This window comes from Cherax quadricarinatus, chromosome 9, assembly GCF_038502225.1.
Source record: "Cherax quadricarinatus isolate ZL_2023a chromosome 9, ASM3850222v1, whole genome shotgun sequence".
Lineage (NCBI taxonomy): Eukaryota > Metazoa > Arthropoda > Malacostraca > Decapoda > Parastacidae > Cherax > Cherax quadricarinatus.
Genome location: NC_091300.1, coordinates 3,615,536 through 3,641,549, shown reverse-complemented (window position 1 = coordinate 3,641,549; position 26,014 = coordinate 3,615,536). Strand labels below are relative to the sequence as shown.

Sequence of the window (26,014 nt, the reverse complement as noted above, 5' to 3'; positions counted from 1 at the left end):
ATGCGTGCATGAGCATGCATATGTGTGTGTGTGTATGTGTATTTGTTTGTTTATTTTTATTGGCCATCTTTCGCCAAGGCAGGATGACTGTAAAATATTTATTTTCCTTAATTATCGTGTAAGTAAATCTTACATTTTGAAAGTATGGTACAGTGAGAGTTCACTTATTGGATCCTCTTCAGTCAGAATTTCAGTGATCTATCCCATTATTAATTGGCATTTGAAATTTAATCGATTATTCCAGTTTGGTTAATTTTTTTCTGTGCTTTTATATGAAAAGTATTCTTTTTGTATACCAGTATGTACAGTTTATATGTGTGGTAGCTTCCTATTTCTTTGGTAGAATGGTCAAGAATTGGTTCTTAATTACTGTCATAATTTTAAGCTTAGTTTCATAATTTTTTTTATCTTGTTTATCAAATGTTTTTTATTTATTGTATAGTTGTATGTTTATAGTGTGCATTTGTGCTAGGCTTGTGTTTCTATGGTACTAGTTGTCAAAAACAATATATTTAATACAATAATTGTATTTTATTTAAAGCTGAATTTCAGAATGACTTTTTTTTTGTCTATTTTTTATTAAATTTGTTAATTTTTGTACATGTTCATTTTGTGCAGATTTGTTTTGGGATCAAATGCATTAATGATCATTATCTCAATAACCATCATTACATTCTGTAATCTATGCAAACAGCAATAATTGAGTTCTATCAGCTGGAAATTTACTAAACGGCATTGATTTCCCATTAGCTGTGTTAAGGGAATTATAAGTGTACAGTATTTAAATTTTTTTTTTACCTCAACAGGCATTTCCTGCCAAGACAGGGTGATTCAGTGAAGTAAACACATTCCTATATGTACAAAAAGAATTTCCTGTTGGTATAGTTCAGTGACGTAAATAGCCATTCGATAATGAATAGATTTATAAATTTCTTTAATTGCAAAGCATACTGATGTGTAAATTTTATTTTAAGGTATTCTTCTGGTCTTTGCCTTGGAATGAGCTCACAGGATGAGCCAAGTTCTTTCCTGGGATCCCTTCTAGCAATAACAGTGCAAAGATCTGATCTAAAGAACCAGGCTGATACAAGGTTTTTCATTGCTAACAGCAAAGGCAGAAAGGATGACTTTATTCAGGAAGACAGCTTTGTAAGTTAATGAACTTTTTGGTTTAACAAAATATTACTGTATTTCCTAAGAACATCTTTGCAGGAATTTCAGTTTTAAAATTGTTGATCTTATCTTTGACAGGATCATCAATTTTCATGTTCTTGGAAAACAAACTCTAAGGAGGTTATTGTGATCATCTTTGAGAAATCCTATTTTTTTCCTGAGGGGAAAGTACATTGCATTGTCTTAGTCATTACCCTTATCTCCCACCTGTATTTTGCTTCCATGCAAGTAGAGTGCAGATTCACTTGTGCCTTTAATTAGTGTTATGTATTTAATTCAAGAATGTCGATTTTTATTTTTTATCAGTAGAGTACACTTGGATGATTTGATTCAGAGCCAACAGTTTGTTGGTTACAGAATTGTCCATTTTTGTTTAGATCATGGCACAACAGTCTCATAGCTATCCACCACAACTGTCATAAATAAGTTTATTTTGGTACAGGTACACATAAATACAATTACACAAATTATCATACATAGCATAACCCAAAAAATCAGACAGTGACTTGTTTCCATTCCCAGCCACTTGCTCCCTGTCAGTTAGTCTCTTAAATAGAGAGTTTACTACATTATTACTTTTTATGAAAATATTTAAAACCTATGAAATATTTAAAACCTAGTAAAGTAAAGTAAAGTAAAGTTTATTTTTTTGTAAAGGTTACAATTTGTAATTACAATTTTGATTTGCTAAGTACAAAGATAGCCACTATCATGTTGTGCAAGAAAGGTATAAAATACCGACAATATGAAAGTTAAGACACATGTGCAACATCTGGATATCTTTATTGTAGACGTTTCGCCATCCAGTGGCTTTATCAATACAGATTCTAGGACATAATAGTTCTACTGTCTTCCTATTATGTCCTAGAATCTGTATTGATAAAGCCACTGGATGGCGAAACGTCTACAATAAAGATATCCAGATGTTGCACATGTGTCTTAACTTTCAGCCACTATCATGCTGAGGCATTTTGAGCAAACTAATCCTAATGCATAGTAACTAATTAAAACTAGATAAGATAATAGTACATAGTAACTATAATTAAAACTAGACAATGAATAGTGGTTAGCTGTTTTACAATCTTATTTAAACTTAATACAATTTTATTTAAACTTAGTAGTACAAGTAGGGTTCAGTAAAATAAGCTTGAAATTTCTCACAAAATCTACCTGACAAGTAATAGTGCAGGTGGTAATGTTTTATGGAATGGCAGAATTAAAAGCCAGGAGGTCACATGATAAGACTAATTAGCAGATGTTTTGGCAGATTTGATTAATATTAAGAAATAAGATGATTTTATGGATTGGCAGAATTAAGAGCCTAGAGGTCACATCATAAAACTAGTTAGCAGATGTTTGGTTGATTTGGTTAATATTGTGAGATAAGATGTTTTTTTAGCAAAGTCCTAAATTTATAACCTGTCAGGGGATCCTTGACCTCTTCCGGTAGCGAGTTCCAGATCTTCGGGCCTTTTATGTGCATAGTGTTTTTGCATAGTGAGAGTCTGACTTGAGGGATGTTGAAAAGTGCCTTATGCCTTGTATTGTGCCTGTGCATTCTGTTGTACTGTCAAGGAGTAGTTTTAGGGGAGGATTTACAGTGGAGTTTAATGTTCTGTATAGTATGTAGTAGGCACAATAATAGATTTAGCAAGTTGAGTTCAATTTAATTGTCCTTCAGGCAAAATGCCATTTAACCAGAGTACAAATTCTTCTAGGATCAATTTTATTTACAAAACAAATTGCTTTTTATTAGTAATATTTTGTTATAGATTTTAGCTTAAAGTGGGCAAAATCGCCGATGTGTAAACATCGTCGAGACCGCTAACTTCGCAAGAGCATAATTCCGTAAGTTTTCCATCAAATTTCATACTTTTGGTGTCATTATGACCGGGAAAAGATTCTCTTATCATTTCATAAGAAATTTTTTTTTTTTTTTTTTTTTTTAAATTTGGCCGACCCTGAGAACAAGTTTCTGAGAGGGCCCATCGACCCTGAAAGGGTTAAGTCAGTATATCAGTGCCAACAGTGATCTGTCTGGCTTCAAGACAACAGTAATCCCCTGGATAAAAACAAATGCTTTCCATAGGAAATGTTTTTAAGTCAATCTCATTTTCTCATTAACCCCCCATTATGTAATTGGAGATGATTAGCTGGAAAATAACTCCCATATTCTTTTTTACTTTCCCTTTTCAAACCATATTTTTATGGAAGTATTACATATGCATCAAACACACAGGACCTGACCCTAGTGTTCTCAGCCATGAGACTCCCTGGCAAATAACCTAACTTCTTTATGACTACAGAAAATTCATTTGGCCTTTTTCAGGAAAAGCTACTCAAATTTAAATTTTTAACCAAGAGCTCAAGTTTATTGCTTAAATTAAAAATAGTGATTTAAAGAATATATTTTATTAGTTAAAAAGAGCAGATGGTTATTATCCTAGGTTACTGTTGAATTAAGAAAATTCTGTAATTAACTCCAGAACTAGATGTGGCAGAGCCAGGAGCTGTGTGCTGGCTTGTGTGAAAAAAAAAGATTTCTCGCCTTTCCCTGTCTAAAGGCTCTTCATATTAGCCAAGACCATTCTGATCAAAGGAACTTACTGACCCTCATATTTCAAGAGGTTTTGAGTCCCAAACTAACTTTATGAGTTGTTTCTTAGTCAATGTTTTCTATCTTAAGGTTGTTTTTTTCCTCTCTCACTTCAATAATCTTATTTTTTTTTTATTATTATCACACCGGCCGATTCCCACCAAGGCAGGGTGGCCCGAAAAAGAAAAACTTTCACCATCATTCACTCCATCACTGTCTTGCCAGAAGGGTGCTTTACACTACAGTTTTTAAACTGCAACATTAACACCCCTCCTTCAGAGTGCAGGCACTGTACTTCCCATCTCCAGAACTCAAGTCCGGCCTGCCGGTTTCCCTGAATCCCTTCATAAATGTTACTTTGCTCACACTCCAACAGCACGTCAAGTATTAAAAACCATTTGTCTCCATTCACTCCTATCAAACACGCTCACGCATGCCTGCTGGAAGTCCAAGCCCCTCGCACACAAAACCTCCTTTACCCCCTCCCTCCAACCCTTCCTAGGCCGACCCCTACCCCGCCTTCCTTCCACTACAGACTGATACACTCTTGAAGTCATTCTGTTTCGCTCCATTCTCTCTACATGTCCGAACCACCTCAACAACCCTTCCTCAGCCCTCTGGACAACAGTTTTGGTAATCCCGCACCTCCTCCTAACTTCCAAACTACGAATTCTCTGCATTATATTCACACCACACATTGCCCTCAGACATGACATCTCCACTGCCTCCAGCCTTCTCCTCGCTGCAACATTCATCACCCACGCTTCACACCCATATAAGAGCGTTGGTAAAACTATACTCTCATACATTCCCCTCTTTGCCTCCAAGGACAAAGTTCTTTGTCTCCACAGACTCCTAAGTGCACCACTCACTCTTTTTCCCTCATCAATTCTATGATTCACCTCATCTTTCATAGACCCATCCGCTGACACGTCCACTCCCAAATATCTGAATACGTTCACCTCCTCCATACTCTCTCCCTCCAATCTGATATTCAATCTTTCATCACCTAATCTTTTTGTTATCCTCATAACCTTACTCTTTCCTGTATTCACCTTTAATTTTCTTCTTTTGCACACCCTACCAAATTCATCCACCAATCTCTGCAACTTCTCTTCAGAATCTCCCAAGAGCACAGTGTCATCGGCAAAGAGCAGCTGTGACAACTCCCACTTTGTGTGTGATTCTTTATCTTTTAACTCCACGCCTCTTGCCAAGACCCTCGCATTTACTTCTCTTACAACCCCATCTATAAATATATTAAACAACCACGGTGACATCACACATCCTTGTCTAAGGCCTACTTTTACTGGGAAAAAATTTCCCTCTTTCCTACATACTCTAACTTGAGCCTCACTATCCTCGTAAAAACTCTTCACTGCTTTCAGTAACCTACCTCCTACACCATACACTTGCAACATCTGCCACATTGCCCCCCTATCCACCCTGTCATACGCCTTTTCCAAATCCATAAATGCCACAAAGACCTCTTTAGCCTTATCTAAATACTGTTCACTTATATGTTTCACTGTAAACACCTGGTCCACACACCCCCTACCTTTCCTAAAGCCTCCTTGTTCATCTGCTATCCTATTCTCCGTCTTACTCTTAATTCTTTCAATTATAACTCTACCATACACTTTACCAGGTACACTCAACAGACTTATCCCCCTATAATTTTTACACTCTCTTTTATCCCCTTTGCCTTTATACAAAGGAACTATGCATGCTCTCTGCCAATCCCTAGGTACCTTACCCTCTTCCATACATTTATTAAATAATTGCACCAACCACTCCAAAACTATATCCCCACCTGCTTTTAACATTTCTATCTTTATCCCATCAATCCCGGCTGCCTTACCCCCTTTCATTTTACCTACTGCCTCACGAACTTCCCCCACACTCACAACTGGCTCTTCCTCACTCCTACAAGATGTTATTCCTCCTTGCCCTATACACGAAATCACAGCTTCCCTATCTTCATCAACATTTAACAATTCCTCAAAATATTCCTTCCATCTTCCCAATACCTCTAACTCTCCATTTAATAACTCTCCTCTCCTATTTTTAACTGACAAATCAATTTGTTCTCTAGGCTTTCTTAACTTGTTAATCTCACTCCAAAACTTTTTCTTATTTTCAACAAAATTTGTTGATAACATCTCACCCACTCTCTCATTTGCTCTCTTTTTACATTGCTTCACCACTCTCTTAACCTCTCTCTTTTTCTCCATATACTCTTCCCTCCTTGCATCACTTCTACTTTGTAAAAACTTCTCATATGCTAACTTTTTCTCCCTTACTACTCTCTTTACATCATCATTCCACCAATCGCTCCTCTTCCCTCCTGCACCCACTTTCCTGTAACCACAAACTTCTGCTGAACACTCTAACACTACATTTTTAAACCTACCCCATACCTCTTCGACCCCATTGCCTATGCTCTCATTAGCCCATCTATCCTCCAATAGCTGTTTATATCTTACCCTAACTGCCTCCTCTTTTAGTTTATAAACCTTCACCTCTCTCTTCCCTGATGCTTCTATTCTCCTTGTATCCCATCTACCTTTTACTCTCAGTGTAGCTACAACTAGAAAGTGATCTGATATATCTGTGGCCCCTCTATAAACATGTACATCCTGAAGTCTACTCAACAGTCTTTTATCTACCAATACATAATCCAACAAACTACTGTCATTTCGCCCTACATCATATCGTGTATACTTATTTATCCTCTTTTTCTTAAAATATGTATTACCTATAACTAAACCCCTTTCTATACAAAGTTCAATCAAAGGGCTCCCATTATCATTTACACCTGGCACCCCAAACTTACCTACCACACCCTCTCTAAAAGTTTCTCCTACTTTAGCATTCAAGTCCCCTACCACAATTACTCTCTCACTTGGTTCAAAGGCTCCTATACATTCACTTAACATCTCCCAAAATCTCTCTCTCTCCTCTGCATTCCTCTCTTCTCCAGGTGCATACACGCTTATTATGACCCACTTCTCGCATCCAACCTTTACTTTAATCCACATAATTCTTGAATTTACACATTCATATTCTCTTTTCTCCTTCCATAACTGATCATTTAACATTACTGCTACCCCTTCCTTTGCTCTAACTCTCTCAGATACTCCAGATTTAATCCCATTTATTTCCCCCCACTGAAACTCTCCTACCCCCTTCAGCTTTGTTTCGCTTAGGGCCAGGACATCCAACTTCTTTTCATTCATAACATCAGCAATCATCTGTTTCTTGTCATCCGCACTACATCCACGCACATTTAAGCAACCCAGTTTTATAAAGTTTTTCTTCTTCTCTTTTTTAGTAATTGTATACAGGAGAAGGGGTTACTAGCCCATTGCTCCCGGCATTTTAGTCGCCTCATACGACACGCATGGCTTACGGAGGAAAGATTCTTTTCCACTTCCCCATGGACAATAGAAGAAATAAAAAAGAGCAAGAGCTATTTAGAAAAAGGAGAAAAACCTAGATGTATGTATATATATATATGCATGTGCGTGTCTGTGAAGTGTGACCAAAGTGTAAGTAGGAGTAGCAAGATATCCCTGTTATCTTAGCGTGTTTATGAGACAGAAAAAGAAACCAGCAATCCTACCATCATGCAAAACAGTTACAGGTTTTTGTTTCACAGTCATCTGGCAGGACGGTAGTACTTCCCTGGGTGGTTGCTGTCTACCAACCTACTACCTTATTAATTATATAATTTTGGCTACCTCACTTTTGTAATAGTGTAAAATAATGAATAATTAAAATTTACCACACCATAACCCATGTCCAGTTTTAAGTAGTCAGTAACCATTAGGATTAATCTGCCTGAAATGCTCAGACATACTAGTGGCTTCCTTTGTACTTAACAATATTTTGTAATATGTAAATCACACATTGTAAACTTTGCAAAGAAATAAAAATTTGAATTTGAATTCTGTGATGGGAAAATGCAAGTTAAAAGATCAATTTTATGTCAACTCATTTACTGACTACATATACACTTTCATACTGTTGTATGCACCTCTCAGTACTGCTGTATGATGTCAATTTAAGCTCATATTTCTTAAGTGCTGCTTTTATCTTTTTGTTGCTGTATATGCTCCTGCTTATCCTCCTACATTGTCCCTCAGGTCATATGGGGTAACATCCTACTTCAGTATGTGGAGTGGTTTTGTGGCAAGAAGGGTGATGATGGAGAAGCTCTACCTTGTTATGGTGCATGCCTGGCTACCACAATGCTTAAAGATGACTACTTATCACCTACCACAGGTGCTACAGCTCCAGGGAGTCTTAGGTAAGTTCTCCTTATCTTTGTACACTTTAATTGTTTGATTTTTATTTATTGTCTGCCTTGTTTCCTCTGGGAACTTTCCATCTGCAAGGGTTTGTCCTGTGTTGATCACCATCAACCTGACTGGCCAAAACCAGATCATGATTTTCAAACAGAGAATCAAGCTTTCAACACTCCTTGCACTGAGTTTAGCAGTGTTTACTTGATAAGTCTTTTTAATTTCCAGTGGTTGCATCACTTACAGCCTCCTCTTGAATCACATTTCATTATTCTAGCACTTAATTTGCGAAGAATTTTTTGTATCGTTTTGACATCGTTGGTGATCTTTTGTTCTCTCTGTTAATGGCATTAAAAAATCCTTATTTTTTGGGGAACCTTTTATTACCTTTACAAATGCTTTAAATATTTTACCATACAGTCTGTATGCTTCTGGTAGTGTGTTATTGTTTTCTTCCATTTCTATTTCATGGCACATATATTTTGGTACATTAAATTTTATCATCCACAGTATCATCCATCATTTAGATTAGATGATAATGATATTTTAAATGCAGTGCTATTTCTGTAGCAAAAAATGACAAATATTCCAGTATATATAGTTGCATTTGTTACTATGGAAAAGTATGTTTTTATTTTTTGGTCACTGAATACCAAGTCACTTACAGAGTTTGTCATCAGCTGTTACGAGTGATGATATTGTCTTCATCACATTCAAGTGGAAATCATTAGTTCAAATTCTTCTTGAAGTTCTGAGGGTGGCTTTCTCACAAGTTATTGCAGAAGCAGTGTACCAAAGATACAAAAAATACAAGATACAGATTTGGATAGTCTTAAAGAGAATAGAATTATCAAGTATGTTCAAAGATATTCACATGTGTAATTAAAATGTGAATACTGTACTTACTGCTTAAATAGCTATTTACAAAGTTTTTTTTTTTTCCAGAACTCCTGTGGCAGAGACTTTCCTCATCAATACTGTAACTGGAATGAAGATCCCCATCAACATGGGCCATGACAAGATCATCTATCATTTAGTAGTATATAATGACACAGTTCCGAAGGGTTACCAGTTAAAGGTGAGATTATCTGTACACTTGCATGCTTTCAGTGAAACTGCTTTTTCATCATTGTTAGGGTTGGTATGTAGCATTTAAAAGGAAAGCTGAAATTGTCTAGATTTTGGATATTATATTAACTTTACATTCCAGTTTGAAAACCATAGTTATTTGAATTCTGTACAGTGGAAGCCCGAGTTTTGGCCGCCCTGGATATCAGCCGCTTTGAGTTTCGACTGCTTTTTTTTGGCTAAATTTTGTCTCGAGTTTTGGCCGCTGCTCCGTGTTTCGGCCGGCTTACCAGACCTGTCTCCCTGCCCGTGCAGGTGTCTTGAGCCAGTCTAGCTTTGCTTATCCTTGAGTGAACATTACCCTGCTCACTCATCCGAACATTTAACAATAAATTCATTGTGTTTAGTGCTTGTTTATTGATTGTGACTGTGAAATGAGTCACCATGGGCCCAAAGAAACTTCATAGTGGCAGTGAGGCAGTGGTTGAGGCAATAATAAGTCCTCCCTCTCTCCTCCTCCCTATCTTCCAGATACCAGCAAGTCTTCAATAAAGGTACGTGTACTCATTTAATACTATATGTATGTATTAAGTACTATATGTATGTTAAACTATAGTTATTCTTTAAAAATGTATTTTTTGTGAATATTTTTTTGAGTCTGGAACGGATTAATTGTATTTACAATTGTATTTTACAATATATCTTTTGTCTTATACAAATTTATAATTAATAATCTACTGTACAACTATGAAATAATTACTATCCTACCGTACAACTATGATATAATCCTTAGTGTTAAGTAGTCTGTAAGCCAATAATGTTAAGTTGGCCCATAATGCCTAGGCATAATAGAGGCTCTTTTTGCATTGCAACCCACTATTTTTTTTATTATTATTATCACACTGGCCGATTCCCACCAAGGCAGGGTGGCCCGAAAAAGAAAAACTTTCACCATCATTCACTCCATCACCGTCTTGCCAGAAGGGTGCTTTACACTACAGTTTTTAAACTGCAACATTAACACCCCTCCTTCAGAGTGCAGGCACTGTACTTCCCATCTCCAGGACTCAAGTCCGGCCTGCCGGTTTCCCTGAACCCCTTCACAAATGTTACTTTGCTCACACTCCAACAGCACGTCAAGTATTAAAAACCATTTGTCTCCATTCACTCCTATCAAACACGCTCATGCATACCTGCTGGAAGTCCAAGCCCCTCGCACACAAAACCTCCTTTACCCCCTCTCTCCAACCTTTCCTAGGCCGACCCCTACCCCGCCTTCCTTCCACTACAGACTGATACACTCTTGAAGTCATTCTGTTTCGCTCCATTCTCTCTACATGTCCGAACCACCTCAACAACCCTTCCTCAGCCCTCTGGACAACAGTTTTGGTAATCCCGCACCTCCTCCTAACTTCCAAACTACGAATTCTCTGCATTATATTCACACCACACATTGCCCTCAGACATGACATCTCCACTGCCTCCAGCCTTCTCCTCGCTGCAACATTCATCACCCATGCTTCACACCCATATAAGAGCGTTGGTAAAACTATACTCTCATACATTCCCCTCTTTGCCTCCAAGGACAAAGTTCTTTGTCTCCACAGACTCCTAAGTGCACCACTCACTCTTTTTCCCTCATCAATTCTATGATTCACCTCATCTTTCATAGACCCATCCGCTGACACGTCCACTCCCAAATATCTGAATACATTCACCTCCTCCATACTCTCTCCCTCCAATCTGATATTCAATCTTTCATCACCTAATCTTTTTGTTATCCTCATAACCTTACTCTTTCCTGTATTCACCTTTAATTTTCTTCTTTTGCACACCCTACCAAATTCATCCACCAATCTCTGCAACTTCTCTTCAATACAAAATCTCAATGTACTGTTTGCAGACATAAATTTCATATGGGAAATATTGCCTCTACTTTCGGCTGTTTCAAGTTTAGGCCTAGCTCCTGGAACGGATTACAGTTGAAACTTGGGGTTCCACTGTATTTTTAAGTAAAAAATGTCAAATACAGTTTTAGTTTTTTTTTTTTTTTGTAATTATGGAAACTTGTTTAACCCTTTGAGGGTCGACAGGCCCTCTCCGAAACTCGTTCTCAGGGTCGGCCAAATTTAAAAAAAAAAAAATTATTTTTTCTTATGAAAAAATAGTTTTTTTTTCTAAACATTATAGGATAAACAAAAAAAATTTACCATCAATACTTACGGAGATATGGATGCATGAAGTTTGCAGAAAATGAGCCGCGTATGGCAACAGCGGCGACTGCCGCTCACCCGGTAAACTTTAGTTTACTTGTATTTGAAGGTTTGTTTTTTTCACTATTTTATTTTTTCACATAACTTATGTGGCCTATGAGACCAAAGTAAGGTGCAATGTACATATATACACTCGTTGTATACAACACAATAAGCACACAAACATAATTATCAATATATTGTTTACAAAACTTGTTTACAAAAACAAACAATACAAAACATTGTTTATTATTATTGTTCTATAATATATATACCAATATACAGTCACTGAACATATTCCTATTAGTTCTGCAGCTTGTGGAACTCTGAAACATGGTGTCATACACAATGGTGTTTTATCTTTCTCCCTCATTCTATCTCTTTCAATCTGTCTCTCTCTTTCTATCTGTCTGTCTATCTCTGTCTCACAGGTACACATAAATACAAGTATACATAGTATAAATTACCTAGGATAACCCAAGAAATCCAGACAAAGTGCTATATTCTGCTTGAAGATGTGAGTAAAAGTGATGACACAGTCTTGTGGCTCTCTGAGACAGAGAGCTAGACGGATAGACAGATAGACAGGGAGCTTGACAGACAGACAAATAGACAGACAGAAATGTTAGTGTACCAGTACCAGTGTACTAGTGTTCCACCCTCCTCCTCCTCTTCTTCCTCTTCCTCCTCTTCCCCCTACTCTTCCTCCTCTTCCCCCTACTCTTCCTCATACTCTTCCTCTTCCTCTTCCTCCTACTCTTCCTCTTCCTCCTCCTCTTCCTCCTCTTCCTCCTACTCTTCCTCCTCCTCTTCCTCCTCCTCCTCTTCTTCCTCTTCCCCCTAATCTTCCTCCTACTATTCCTCTTCCTCCTCCTCTTCCTCTTATTCCTCTTCCTCCTACTCTTCCTCTTCCTCCTCCTCCTCTTCCTCCTCCTCTTCTTCCTCTTCCCCCTACTCTTCCTCCTTCTCCTTCTCCTCCTCCTCCATAGTGTAAATTACCAGGAGTCGGCAGCTGTCAAAATGACATATTGTCTCATTACTCACTCCCCCTCCCACCTGTCAAAACAATGGGGTCGGATGCTGCTTCCCTTCCTCCATTCTGTCTAATTATCTTTCTCCCTCATTCTGTCTCTTTCTATCTGTCTGTTTATCTCTGTCTCACAGGTACACATAAATACAAGTATACATAGTATAAATTACCTAGGATAACCCAAGAAACCCAGACAAAGTGCTATACTCTGCTTGAAGATGTGAGTAAAAGTGATGACGCAGTCTTGTGGCTCTCTGAGACAGAGAGCTAGACGGATAGACAGGGAGCTTGACAGACAGACAAATAGACAGACAGAAATGTTAGTATACCAGCAAAAACAAAGGGAGGGCGATGTTCGTGTCATCTTTTGGTATCAGCTGCACCCTCATTTACCCTCATCAAACGTCAGCACTTATCAGATGTTATCTCCCCTTATCTTGTTACTGTCATGGGTGAACATTTATTATTACATATTATTATTATTATTATTATTACCTATTATTATTATTATGTATTATTATTATGTATTATTATTATTATGTATTATTGTTATCATTACGTATTCTTCTTCTTCCTCCTCCTCCTCCTCCTCTTCTTCCTCCTCCTCCTCCTCCTCTTCTTCCTCCTCCTCCTCCTCCTCCTCCTCTTCCTCCTCCTCCTCCTCCTCTTCTTCCTCCTCCTCCTCCTCCTCCTCCTCTTGCCTCCTCCTCTGCCTCCTCCTCCTCTGCCTCCTCCTCCTCCTCCATTCTTGGAACAAGTTTGAAGAGCTTGTAGTTCATAATCACTATCACTATCATCACCAATGCTCACATCTGAGTCTGGGATTTTGGAAAATAGGAGTTTCCTCTTTGATTCTGGTACAACTGAACGTGAAGAAGACGGCCCAGCACCAGAGGTGGAAGGCTGTGGGTTGTCTGGGTTTTCCTCACTATTACCCATATTATGGTCATTAGTTTCGGTCAAAACCTCACCAGAACCTTGAAACTCATCTTCACTGTCACTTCCATCTGTATTAGAACTGTCACTGGGGAACAAAAGTGTCCCAATTCGCCGAGGAGTGAGGAACTTCTTACCGCAGGGCACGGTGGAAATTGTGTACTATGATGGCATTCCCACAATGCACCACTGGGTCCCAGATTTTTTTCCTACTGCGCACACCCACCACACAGACCCATTCTCTCACATCTAGGCTTATCAGCCTTTTCCTGCGAGATTTGAGGCCGCTAGAATTTATGCGTACTAGTACGTCAAAAACCCCTACGCGTAAGACGTACTAGTACGACCAAAACCCTCAAAGGGTTAATACTGTGCTTTTATTTTACTTGCTTGATAATGAACAAATTAGGGCAATGGTTCTTCAACCCGTAAACGGTCCAAACATATATATACGTTTTTTCAACATTTGTAAGTACAGTGGACCCCCGCATAACGATGGCATCACATAGCGATTTTTCCGCATACCGCTTACTTTTATCGCAAAATTTTTGCCGCGCATACCGATTAAAAACCCGCTCACCGATTTTCGTCCGAGACGCGTCCAATGTGCCCTCACATGTGCCGCCCGTCCCATTGTTTACCAGCCAGCCTCCGCGGTAACATCAAAGCATACACTCGGAATATTTCGTATTATTACAGTGTTTTCGGTGCTGTTTCTGGAAAATAAGTGACCATGGGCCCCAAGAAAGCTTCTAGTGCCAAGCCTGTGGTAAAAAGGGTGAGAATTAGTATGGAAATTAAGAAAGATTTTGAAGGGTTTGGGGCTAACCCTGAGAAGCCTATGCCAGTTGTGGAATCCATTGTGCCTACTTCAAAGATTAAGGAAATGTGTGCACAGTGGGTTGAACTGCAAACCTTTATAGATGAAAATCACCCTGACACAGCTGTTGCAAGCCGTGCTGGTGACTATTTCAATGACAATGTTGTGGCCCATTTTAGACAAATCGTAAAGGAACGGGAGGTACAGAGCTCTATGGACAGATTTGTTGTGCGACAGAGGTCCAGTGACTCTCAAGCTGGTCCTAGTGGCATTAAAAGAAGAAGGGAAGTAACCCCGGAAAAGGACTTGCTACCTCAAGTCGTAATGGAAGGGGATTCCCCTTCTAAACAGTAAGAAGATAATGCTCTCCCCTCCTCCCATCCCATCAATCATCACCAGATCTTCAATAAAAGTAAGTGTCATGTAAGTGTGCATGCCTTTTTCAGTTTGTGTGTATTAAAATTAATATTTCATGTGGTAAAAAATTTTTTTTTTCATACTTTTGGGTGTCTTGCACGGATTAATTTTATTTCCATTATTTCTTATGGGGAAAATTCATTCACATAACGATTATTTCGCATAACAATTACCCCTCTTGCACGGATTAAAATCGTTAACCGGGGGTCCACTGTACAGTGGTCCCTCGTTTTTTGTAATTAATCCGTTCCTGGAGTCGTTACTACAAACGAAATTTACGATTTACAAATCAATTTTCCCCATAAGAAATAATGTAAATACAATTAATCCGTTCCTGACACCCAGAATTATTAAAACAAAAAATTTTTTTACATGAAATATACATATAGTACATAAACAATACAATGGGAAATGATGAATGAAACATTAACAGCATAACACTTACCTTTATTGGAGATTCTTCTTAGTGTATGGGAGACTGGAGGAGGAGGAGAGAGTGGATTGTTTATGGATTGGAAGGGGAATCCCCTTCCATCAACACCTCAGGTACCATTTGCTTTTCTGGGGTTGCTTGTCTTCTCTGTTTCTTAATGCCACTAGGACCACCTTGAGAGTCACTGGAGTCCTGTCTCGCAAAATAACTGTGGAGAGAGCTCTGTTTCTGGCGTCTCTTTAACACTTCCCTAAAATGGCCCAAGACTTTGTCACTGTACATGTTGCCAACCTGGCTTGCAACAACCTTGTTAGGGTGATGTTTCTCCATAAAGCTTTCCATCTTAGCCCACATAGTAAAAATCTCTTTAATTTCTGAAGAAGGCACCTTCTTTCATCTCTCTTCCTCCTCCTCTGCAGCAAGATTCTGAGCTGCGATGTGTTGCTGTTCCTGCTGAAGCTCTTGCAGCTCCTCAGTGGTGAGCTCTTCATTGTGGTCTTCCACCAATTCTTCCACATCCTCCAAACTCACATCCAACCCCATGGAACTCCCCAGTGCCACAATTGATTTTACAACAGACATAGGCTCATTAGGGTCAGTCCCAAATCCTTCAAAATCCCTCTTGTCAACACAGTCTGGCCACAATTTTCTCCAGGCAGAGTTCAAAGTCCTGGTAGTCACTCCCTCCCAAGCCATACCTATAAGGGTTATGCAATGGAGGATGCTGAAGTGTTCTCTCCAAAATTCCCTTAGGGTCAAGTGAGTGTCTGTGGTCACAGTCAAGCACCTGTGAAACATTGCTTTTGTGTAGAGTTTTTTAAAGTTTGCAATAACCTGCTGGTCCATGGGTTGGAGGAGAGGAGTGGTATTCAGGGGCAAGAACTTTACTGTGATGAACCCAAACTCCTCGAAAATTAGGTCATCCAAGTTTGGAGGATGAGCAGGTGCATTGTCCATTACTAGCAGGCACTTGAGATCCAATTTCTTTTCCAGGAGATACTCCTTCACACTAGGGCCAAACACTTCATTGAACCACTCAACGAAAATTTCCCTCGTGACCCATGCCTTACTATTAGATTTCCAAAACACACACAATTTACTCTTCATAACATTGTTTTTCCTGAACACACTGGGATTTTCCAAATGGTACACTAGTAGTGGCTTCACTTTGAAATCCCCACTAGCATTAGCACAGAACATTAGCGTCAGCCTGTTTTTCATAGGCTTGTGTCCTGGCATTGCCTTTTCCTCTTGTGTAATGAAGGTCCTCTTTGGCATTTTCTTCCAAAATAGGCCTGTTTCATCACAATTGAACACTTGTTCAGGTTTCAGTCCTTCAGCCTCTATGTACTCCTGGAATTCATGCACATATTTTTCAGCCGCCTTGTGGTCCGAACTGGCAGCCTCACCATGCCTTACCACACTGTGTATGCCAGTATGGTTCTTAAATCTCTCAAACCAGCCTTTGCTGGCCTTAAATTCACTCACATCACCACTATTTGCAGGCAATTTCTTTACCAAATCTTCATGCAACTGCCTAGCCTTTTCACAAATAATCGAAGTCATAAGAGTATCTCCTGCTAATTGTTTCTCATTTATCCACACCAATAATAACTTCTCAACCTCTTCCAGTACTGGTGATCTCATTTTTGTCAGCATAGTTACTCCCTTTGCAACAACAGCATCCTTTATTTCCTTTTTCTTGGCCACTATGGAACATAAGGTTGTGTAGGGTTTCTTATGCATCCTGGACAGTTCGGCCACACTTGTACCACTTTCATATTGTTCAATGATGGTTTTCTTAAATTCAATCGTATTTCTCACCTTCTTTACCACAGGCTTGGCACTAGGAGCTTTCTTTGGAGCCATGGTAGCTTATTTAGTACTTTTTTTTTATTTATTTATTATCACACCGGCCGATTCCCACCAAGGCAGGGTGGCCCGAAAAAGAAAAACTTTCACCATCATTCACTCCATCACTGTCTTGCCAGAAGGGTGCTTTACACTACAGTTTTTAAACTGCAACATTAACACCCCTCCTTCAGAGTGCAGGCACTGTACTTCCCATCTCCAGGACTCAAGTCCGGCCTGCCGGTTTCCCTGAATCCCTTCATAAATGTTACTTTGCTCACACTCCAACAGCACGTCAAGTATTAAAAACCATTTGTCTCCATTCACTCCTATCAAACACGCTCACGCATGCCTGCTGGAAGTCCAAGCCCCTCGCACACAAAACCTCCTTTACCCCCTCCCTCCAACCCTTCCTAGGCCGACCCCTACCCCGCCTTCCTTCCACTACAGACTGATACACTCTTGAAGTCATTCTGTTTCGCTCCATTCTCTCTACATGTCCGAACCACCTCAACAACCCTTCCTCAGCCCTCTGGACAACAGTTTTGGTAATCCCGCACCTCCTCCTAACTTCCAAACTACGAATTCTCTGCATTATATTAGTACTTGCAAGCACTAAAATAAATGGAATATTATGAAATATTTCGCTGGAGCACGTGAGGGGACCTTCGCTCACTGGTAAACAATGCCAGACTGGCTGCCGTCCCAGCTCACGCCGTGGGTACGCGTCCCGGACGAACTATGACTCGCGAGTCAACCTATGAAAAGTGAGTCCATGTTTATACGAAAATACCCCTATGATTGGCGAAATTTACGATTGCCGGGAACTACGAAAAGTGGGGGACCACTGTATGTAAAAAAGGTAGATCTTTTTGTTTTTTATACATTTGAAAATGTGTAAAAAAACTTTGATCTACTTTTTTTTTGTTATATTTGAAAATATGTAAAAAAAACATAGATCTACTTTTGTAGCACTACACATGTGAACGTAGATCTGCTTGGACCGTTTACGGGTTAAACTGGGAAACATGAGAAGAGTTCAAGAGGGTGAGTGATAATTAGCGACAACTTTTGGCTTTGCAAATCCTGATACTGCTGCACTTAGCAACACAGTAAATGCTAAACTTACTAACATATCTACTTGGATCAGTACTAATAAACTCTCACTCAGTATTGGCAAGACTTCTGTAATGTTTGGGAACAAAGTGAAAGATGTTCATTTGAACATAGAACAATATACCAACTGATAGGCAGGACAAGGATAAATTCTTGGGAATACACCTGGACCTCAAACTAATATTCAGCATGCGCACACACACACATCCAGAAAATTTCTGAAAATTCCGAAACAGTGGGCATGCTTTCAAAAATACACTATTATCCCCAAACATCCCTGCTCACTATGTACTAGGATTAGTCTCCCCAAAATGCTCCAGCATGATAGTGGCTTTCTTTGTACTTAACAAATCAAAATTGTAATTACATATTGTAAACTTTGCAAAAAAAAAAAAAAATCTTTATTCTTATTTTTTACTCTAATTTACGCATGCCTCACGTATGGTATCGGTGCATTGGGATCAACAAGAGTTAATCACATTAAACCAGTTATTACTTAGTAAAAATCAGCCTTCAGAATAATTACACATTCAAGATCCAGGAACACACACACCCCTTATTCAAAAGTATAAATTTGCTTCATTTACAGAAATATTCATACTTTCAATGCACATAAAAGACCCAAAAATTTGAAATTCATTACCGGTGAGCCTCAGAACCCCATAATTAAATGCTCAAAGATCAATAAATATTGAATAACTTATACAGTGGACCCCCGAGTTTCGTGATTAATCCATTCCAGAGAGCCCACCGAAGGTCGAAATTCACGAAACTCGAAACCATTTTCCCCATAAGAAATAATGGAAATAAAATTAATCCGTTCCAGACACCCAAAAATATTAAAATAAAATATTTTTTTTTCAAATTAAATAAAAGATTTACATAATGAAAACAATCAGAAATCAAGTACATGCATTTAAAATAAATAATAATAACATTACACTTACCTTTACTGAAGACTTCTGGGTGGATGGAAGATGGAAGGAGGTGACAGGAGGAAGGTGTACACTATTGTTTGGAAGGAGAATCTCCTTTCATTAGGACTTTAGGTAGGAAGTCCTTATCTGGGGTTACTTCCCTTCTTCTTTTAATGCCACTGGGAACAACTTGAGAGTCACTGGACCCCTGGCGCACAAAATATCTATCTAGAGAGGTCTTTTTCTGGCATTTCTTTAAGATTTCCCTGAAGTGGGACACAACACTGTCATTGTACATGTTGCAGATACGACTTGTTTCAGCTTGGTCAGGGTGATACTTTTCAACAAAACTTTGCAACTCATTCCACATTCCACACATGTCCTTAATCACTGAAGAAGGCACCTCATCCACTCCCTCTTCCTCCTCCTCTGAAGCAAGTTCCTCGGCTGTGGTCTGATGCTGTTCCAGTTGAAGCTCTTGCAGTTCGTCAGTGGTTAGCTCTTCCCTGTGGTCCTCCACCAACTCTTCCACATCCCCGTCACTCACTTTATTTACCAAAGGGCTTGCACTAGCTTTCCTTGGGTCCATGATGACTTATTTAGCAGTTGCAAGCACAAAAAACAATGGATTATTATGAAATGTATTGTATGAACCCGCGGGGTGATGGTCACGTGTTGGTAAACAATGGCACACTGAGCGTGAATGGCGTGGGAGACTTGCTTTGTGTGTGCGGTGATGGGCGGACGGGTACCGGACGGTCACCAAAACACGAATTTTTTCACGAAACTCGAGGCCAAATTTTTCCAAAAAAAACTCATCGAAGGTCGAATTTCACGAAAGTCGAGGCTGCCGAAACTTGGGGGCCCACTGTATTTCATAAATTTATAACCTGTGACCCTATGAAAATATGTTTCTAAGTGCATTACCTAAAAGAATAATCCATTTTCTTGAACGCACAGTAACTCGTCTAATGACCATATGAACTGTTTCTGCACTACAAATCATTGATTTTACTTGATTTGACCTGATTAATAAATTGTACGACTGCATATAGTAAATTGATCATTTTGTTATACATTGTAATGCTACAAATTTGTGCAACTATAATGCTTCAAAATTGAAATGTTCAGATTTCATTGTTTAAAATATTCAGTTGTACTTCATATTGTAAATTGTTTACTGTAATTTTTACCCGTGCCCTGGTTGCTAAAGCTCTCACTTCACATGGCGAGGGTCTGCGTTCAGTTCCCAGCACGGGTAGAAACACTGGGCATGTTTCTTTACACCTGTTGTCTATGTTCACCCATCAGTAAAATGGGTACCTAGAAGTTAGTAGACTGGTGTGAGTCACATCCTGGGACAAGAACCTAATTTGCCCAAAGTGCTCTGCATAACAAGCAGCTTTTGTATAGTAGTATGTCATGTACATGTACTTGTAGTAAATAAAGATATTATATTATTTAGTTTGGAAGTTAGGAGGAGGTGCAGGATTACCAAAACTGTTGTCCAGAGGGCTGAGGAAGGGTTGTTGAGGTGGTTCGGACATGTAGAGAGAATGGAGCGAAACAGAATGACTTCAAGAGTGTATCAGTCTGTAGTGGAAGGAAGGCGGGGTAGGGGTCGGCCTAGGAAAGGTTGGAGGGAGGGGGTAAAGGAGGTTTTGTGTGCGAGGGGCTTGGACTTCCAGCAGGCATGCATGAGCGTGTTTGATAGGAGTGAATGGAGACAAATGGTTTTTAATACTTGACGTGCTGTTGGAGTGTGAGCAAAGTAGCATTTATGAAGGGATTCAGGGAAACCGGCAGGCCGGACTTGAGTCCTGGAGATGGGAAGTACAGTGCCTGCAGTTTAAAAACTGTAGTGTAAAGCACCCTTCTGGCAAGACAGTGATGGAGTGAATGATGGTGAAAGTTTTTCTTTTTTGGGCCACCCTGCCTTGGTGGGAATTGGCCAGTGCGATAATAAAAAAAATAAAAAAAAAAATAAATCTATTATAGCTTAGTTAATCTTAACCCTTTGACTGTCGCAACCCCAAATCCTGAAGTGTCTCCTGGTGTCGAAAAATATTTGGAAAAAAAAAATTATTTTTTCTTATGAAATGATGGAGAATCTTTTCCTGATGGTATTGACACCAAAAGTACAAAATTTGATTGAAAACGTACGGAATTATACTCTTGCGAAGTTAGCGACCTCGTCGATATTTACACATCAGTGATTTTGCCCACTTTGAGCCCTATTTTTGGCCAATTCCATTGTTCCAGTCGACCAAACTCATAGCTATTTCTTTAGAACTCCATTTGTTCTATCGATTGAGTAAAAGAAACTGCCCATTTACCAATTTCAACTACCAAATAAAATGGTTAATAATTGGCAATTTGGCCATTTTCACGCAAATTGAAAAATATGCCAATTTCAAAATGGGGTCCAGAATGAACAATGCAGACATTCCTAACACTAAAATAACATTTTCTCTGTTCATTAGTCACGTCTCCAGGCCCCTCTTATATTACTCTTGCTTTCTATTTTGAATTTTTATTCACACAAAACATAGAAGATTTACTGTTGTTTAGACTACTGGAACATTGTAATAATTGTATAAATAATGTCAACCCATTCGTGACTGCGTATTAGAATGGTTAGTTGGACATTTATTGTTTACTCTCAAACAAGGGGCAAAAATTGAACATTTCAGCTAATTTGAGCTCTATTTCAAGGTTCTTTTCACAGTAAAACTACTCAAAATCACCTCTATTTCTGTGTTTCCATTCTATCAAATGAGGCCAAGAAAACGAAAATACAACCATAAATACTATATGAAAATACACCTCAAAGTCGGCATGTTAATCCAAAAACACGGTCAGTTTTTTTTTTTCTCATTATGCACTGCGTGCTGCAGAATTTTTTTTATACTGTGCACACTGACCACACAGATGCATTCTCTCACATGTGGGCCTACCAGCTTTCTCCCGCTTGATTTGAAGCCGCTAGAATTTTTGAGTATATATACGTCAAACACATTGGCTCGTAAGACGTATATATACGACCGAAACAGTCGAAGGGTTAAGTTAATTTTAAGCCTGCCCATAATGCTCTACATACAAGGGGCTTTTGGCATGTACATCCAACTACTATAATTCCTTGTACAACTATGTATCATGTCTTAATAAACTATCTATCTATCCATCTATCTATCTATCTATAATACTGTGTCTGCAGGACACTTAGTAAGAACATTAACCCATAGACTAATTAATTTTCTGACTTTTTTTTTTCTCTATGTGGGTTATTATTGAGCATTGACAAGTGTTCATTACACTTATTAGTTATTCATTAACCCATACCTTAAATTCTGTCTGAAGAACTGCAACATAACACATGGACACAATACAAGAAACAAGAATCTTCTTGACATATCTCATGTGTGACTCAACCTGTTAACAAACTCCATGCTGATAAAAAACCCAAAAATTTGGAACTTACTGCCTGAAAATGCTGGTGCTTTTAACATCTGTCTCAATCCCACCTGCCTCATCTCTTTCACCCTCTTTCATTCTGCCTACTGCCTCACACACTTTCCCCCACATCCACCTCAGGCTCCACCTCACTCTTATATGATGTTTTTACTCCCTGCCCAGTGCATGAAATCACTGTTTCTGTTTCATCACCAACATTAAAAAAACTGGTCAAAATATCCTCTCCTTTCCAGTAATTCTACCTTCCCATCTAACATCTCTTTCACTTTTGAATGCAAAGTTTGTGTTGTCCAGGCCTCCTTACTTTATTGATCTTTTTCCAAAGTTGTTCTTCTTTCTTCTTTCAACACACCAGCCGTATCCCACCAAGGCAGGGTGGCCCAAAAAGAAAAATTAAAGTTTTTTTTTTTTTTAAATTTAGTAATTTATACAGGAGAAGGGGTTACTAGCCCCTTGCTCCCGGCATTTTAGTCACCTCTTATGACATGCATGGCTTACGGAGGAAGAATTCTGTTCCACTTCCCCATGGAGATAAGAGGAAATAAACAAGAACAATAACTAGAAAGAAAATAGAAGAAAACCCAGAGGGATATGTATATATATGCTTGTACATGTATGTGTAGTGTTACCTGGAGTTTACCTGGAGAGAGTGGCCTAAGTATAAGTAGAAGTAGCAAGATATTCCTGAAATCTTGCAAAAAAGACACCAGCAATCCTACCAACATGTAAAACAACTACAGGTTTCCGTTTTACACTCAGTTGGCAGGACGGTAGTACCTCCCTGGGCACCTGCTGTCTACTAACCTACTGCTTTCAAAGTTGTCCTTGTTGTCAACAAAATTTGCTGATAAATATGCCCATTCTCTCATTGAATTTCTCTTTTCACTTCCTGACCACCCTTTTAATATCTCTTTTTCTCAAACAGTAGAATCCTATATCTGCTGGTACAGTACCTGTGGTTTTAGTTATCCACGGTTTGCCGTGAACCGAAAATAACCCTCAGTTTTGCTTAATAATGGCTTCAAAGTGCAAAAGTAGTGATGTAAGAAGTTTTTTGAAGCCTATTGGAAGCCATTAAGTAATACTTCTCCACTTATTGTGTGTAATTTATCAATTAAACTTTATAATATGTATGTATGTAAGCAAAAAACAACTTATATATAGGGTTCGCTACTATCCGCAGTTTTGGTATCCATGGCAGGTACTTGGAACACGTCTGCCACAGATATGGGGGTCTTACTGTATAGTGTTTTATGCTTTGAAATTTTTCAGTAATCAAATTCATTTGTGCAATAATTTGATTTTTTGGTGCATAAATTTATATTTTTCTTTTTGTTTTTACAGTGCTATGGCTGGGATGAGAATGAGTGGGTTGGTAGTCTCTGCAACACTGGAAAATTTGTTATGCGGGGAGGTGTTAAGAGACTCCGTTGTATGTGCAAGAGTCCAGTTTATGTGGCGTAAGTGTTTGCTCTTTTTAAAATGGAAAAATACGTTATCAGTTTTTTCTTTACTTGTGTCCTTGTAATTTTTCATGTTTATTCCTACTTCCTTCTTACATTTCACTTATTTAGAACATTTAGATATTTTTATTATGTAATAAATATATTTTTATGAGTTGAAGTAAATCCCAAAATTGTAGGTCTAAAAGTAAAAGTGAGATATGAAGTATCAGAGTGTATTTGCTGAAAAAGTAAGCCTGAAAACCCCCACACTGAAATGGGTTAGAGCTCATTGAAATAACTAAATAAAAAGTAAATGGTTATAATTGGATATTAACACTTTCAGTGTTTGTGTAACATACACTGAAAGTGTATGTTACACAAACAGTGTTGGTCCCATAGTACAATGCCATGAGCTCAGCTCACTCAGATAAGCTGTGAGTGGTAAATTTGGGCCTAGATATGAGAGAATGGGTCTGTGTTGAGTGTGTATCATATAAAAAAATCCTGTAGCATGCAATGCCCAATGAGGAAAAAACTGCGACTTTAGTTTAAAACATTGAATTTGCAGATTATTTTTGTATGGTTTTTATGGTTGTATTCTCTGTGTCTTGGTCTTATTTGATAGATTGAAAGGTATATTACAGAAATAGAGATGATTTTGATTGGTTTCAAGACTGAAAGTAGCTTGAAATTGAGCTCAAAGTACAGGAAATGTTTGATTTTTGCTCTTATTCCAGAGTACACAAATGATGTCACTTGTCCAATATGCGTCCAGTTTGCCAGTCTAATATGCATTTAGGAATGCACTGACATTATTTATTTATTATGTGAATAAAAATTCAAAATGGAAAGCAAGTGTAATATAAGAGGGGCCTGGAGGAAATGTTTCTATAGTGCCAAGAATGTCTACATTGCTTATTCTGGACTCTGTTTTTAAATTGTAAAAATTTGAATTTTGTGTGAAATTTGCCAAATTACCAATTTCTGATAACTTTATTGGGTAGTTGAAATAGGTAAATGGGTGGTTTCTTGTATTCTGTTGATAGAATAGAAGGAATACTAGTGAAATAGCTATGAGTTTGGTCATCTGGAACAACGGAATAGGGTGCAAAATTGGCAAAATCACCAGTGTGTAAATATCTTTGAGACCACAAACTTTACAAGAGTATAATTCCATAAGTTTTCCATCAAATTTCATACTTTTGGTTTCATTCCCATCATAAAAAGATTCTCTGTCATTGCATAAGATATTTTTTTTTTTTAATTCTTTGACCCTGAGAGCAAATTTGAGATCAGGGGTCTCGACTCAGAAAGGGTTAGCACTGAAAGCAGTATCACCAGATGAGACATCATCCAGGGCTGTGAAGGAATGTGCAGAAGGACCAGGTTATACACATCGAAAAACTTTTAGGACATAATTACAGGATAGAAAGCTGGGACAAAAACTGAAAATATCTACCATTGTGCTAACATTTTAACCCTGACAGCTCATCTAGTGGTATCTACTTTATATATCAATGTGAGGAACTGAAACTGGTGTAATGTCACATCTTATATTTACTATACACATTAATACATTAAAGTTATAGAATTTGACTCAGAGAGTAGTAGTCAACAGAGTAAAGTCCGAGGCAGGCACGGTGAAAAGCTCTGTTCCACAAGGCACAGTACTCGCTCCCATCTTGTTCCTCATCCTCATATCTGACATAGACAAGGATTTCAGCCACAGCACCGTGTCTTCCTTTGCAGATGACACCCGAATCTGCATGACAGTGTCTTCCATTGCAGACACTGCAAGGCTCCAGGCGGACATCAACCAAATCTTTCAGTGGGCTGCAGAAAACAATATGAAGTTCAACGATGAGAAATTTAAATTACTCAGATATGGTAAACACGAGGAAATTAAATCTTCATCAGAGTACAAAACAAATTCTGGCCACAAAATAGAGCGAAACACCAACGTCAAAGACCTGGGAGTGATCATGTCGGAGGATCTCACCTTCAAGGACCATAACATTGTATCGATCGCATCTGCTAGAAAAATGACAGGATGGATAATGAGAACCTTCAAAACGAGGGATGCCAAGCCCATGATGACACTCTTCAGGTCACTTGTTCTATCTAGGCTGGAATATTGCTGCACACTAACAGCACCTTTCAAGGCAGGTGAAATTGCTGA

General features: G+C 38.6%; 1 protein-coding gene across 2 annotated transcripts in view; it reads left to right on the top strand.

Moving 5' to 3' along the window:
- Positions 1 to 26,014, top strand: part of LOC128685978 (uncharacterized) — a 379,974-nt gene that overhangs the window by 301,417 nt on the left and 52,543 nt on the right. For both annotated transcript variants that reach the window (XM_070083171.1, XM_070083170.1), the window contains exons 50-53: positions 975 to 1,149; positions 7,918 to 8,081; positions 9,022 to 9,154; positions 23,735 to 23,850. In XM_070083171.1, coding sequence (XP_069939272.1) covers positions 975 to 1,149; positions 7,918 to 8,081; positions 9,022 to 9,154; positions 23,735 to 23,850 — 588 coding nt within the window. The remainder of the gene's footprint in view (positions 1 to 974; positions 1,150 to 7,917; positions 8,082 to 9,021; positions 9,155 to 23,734; positions 23,851 to 26,014) is intronic.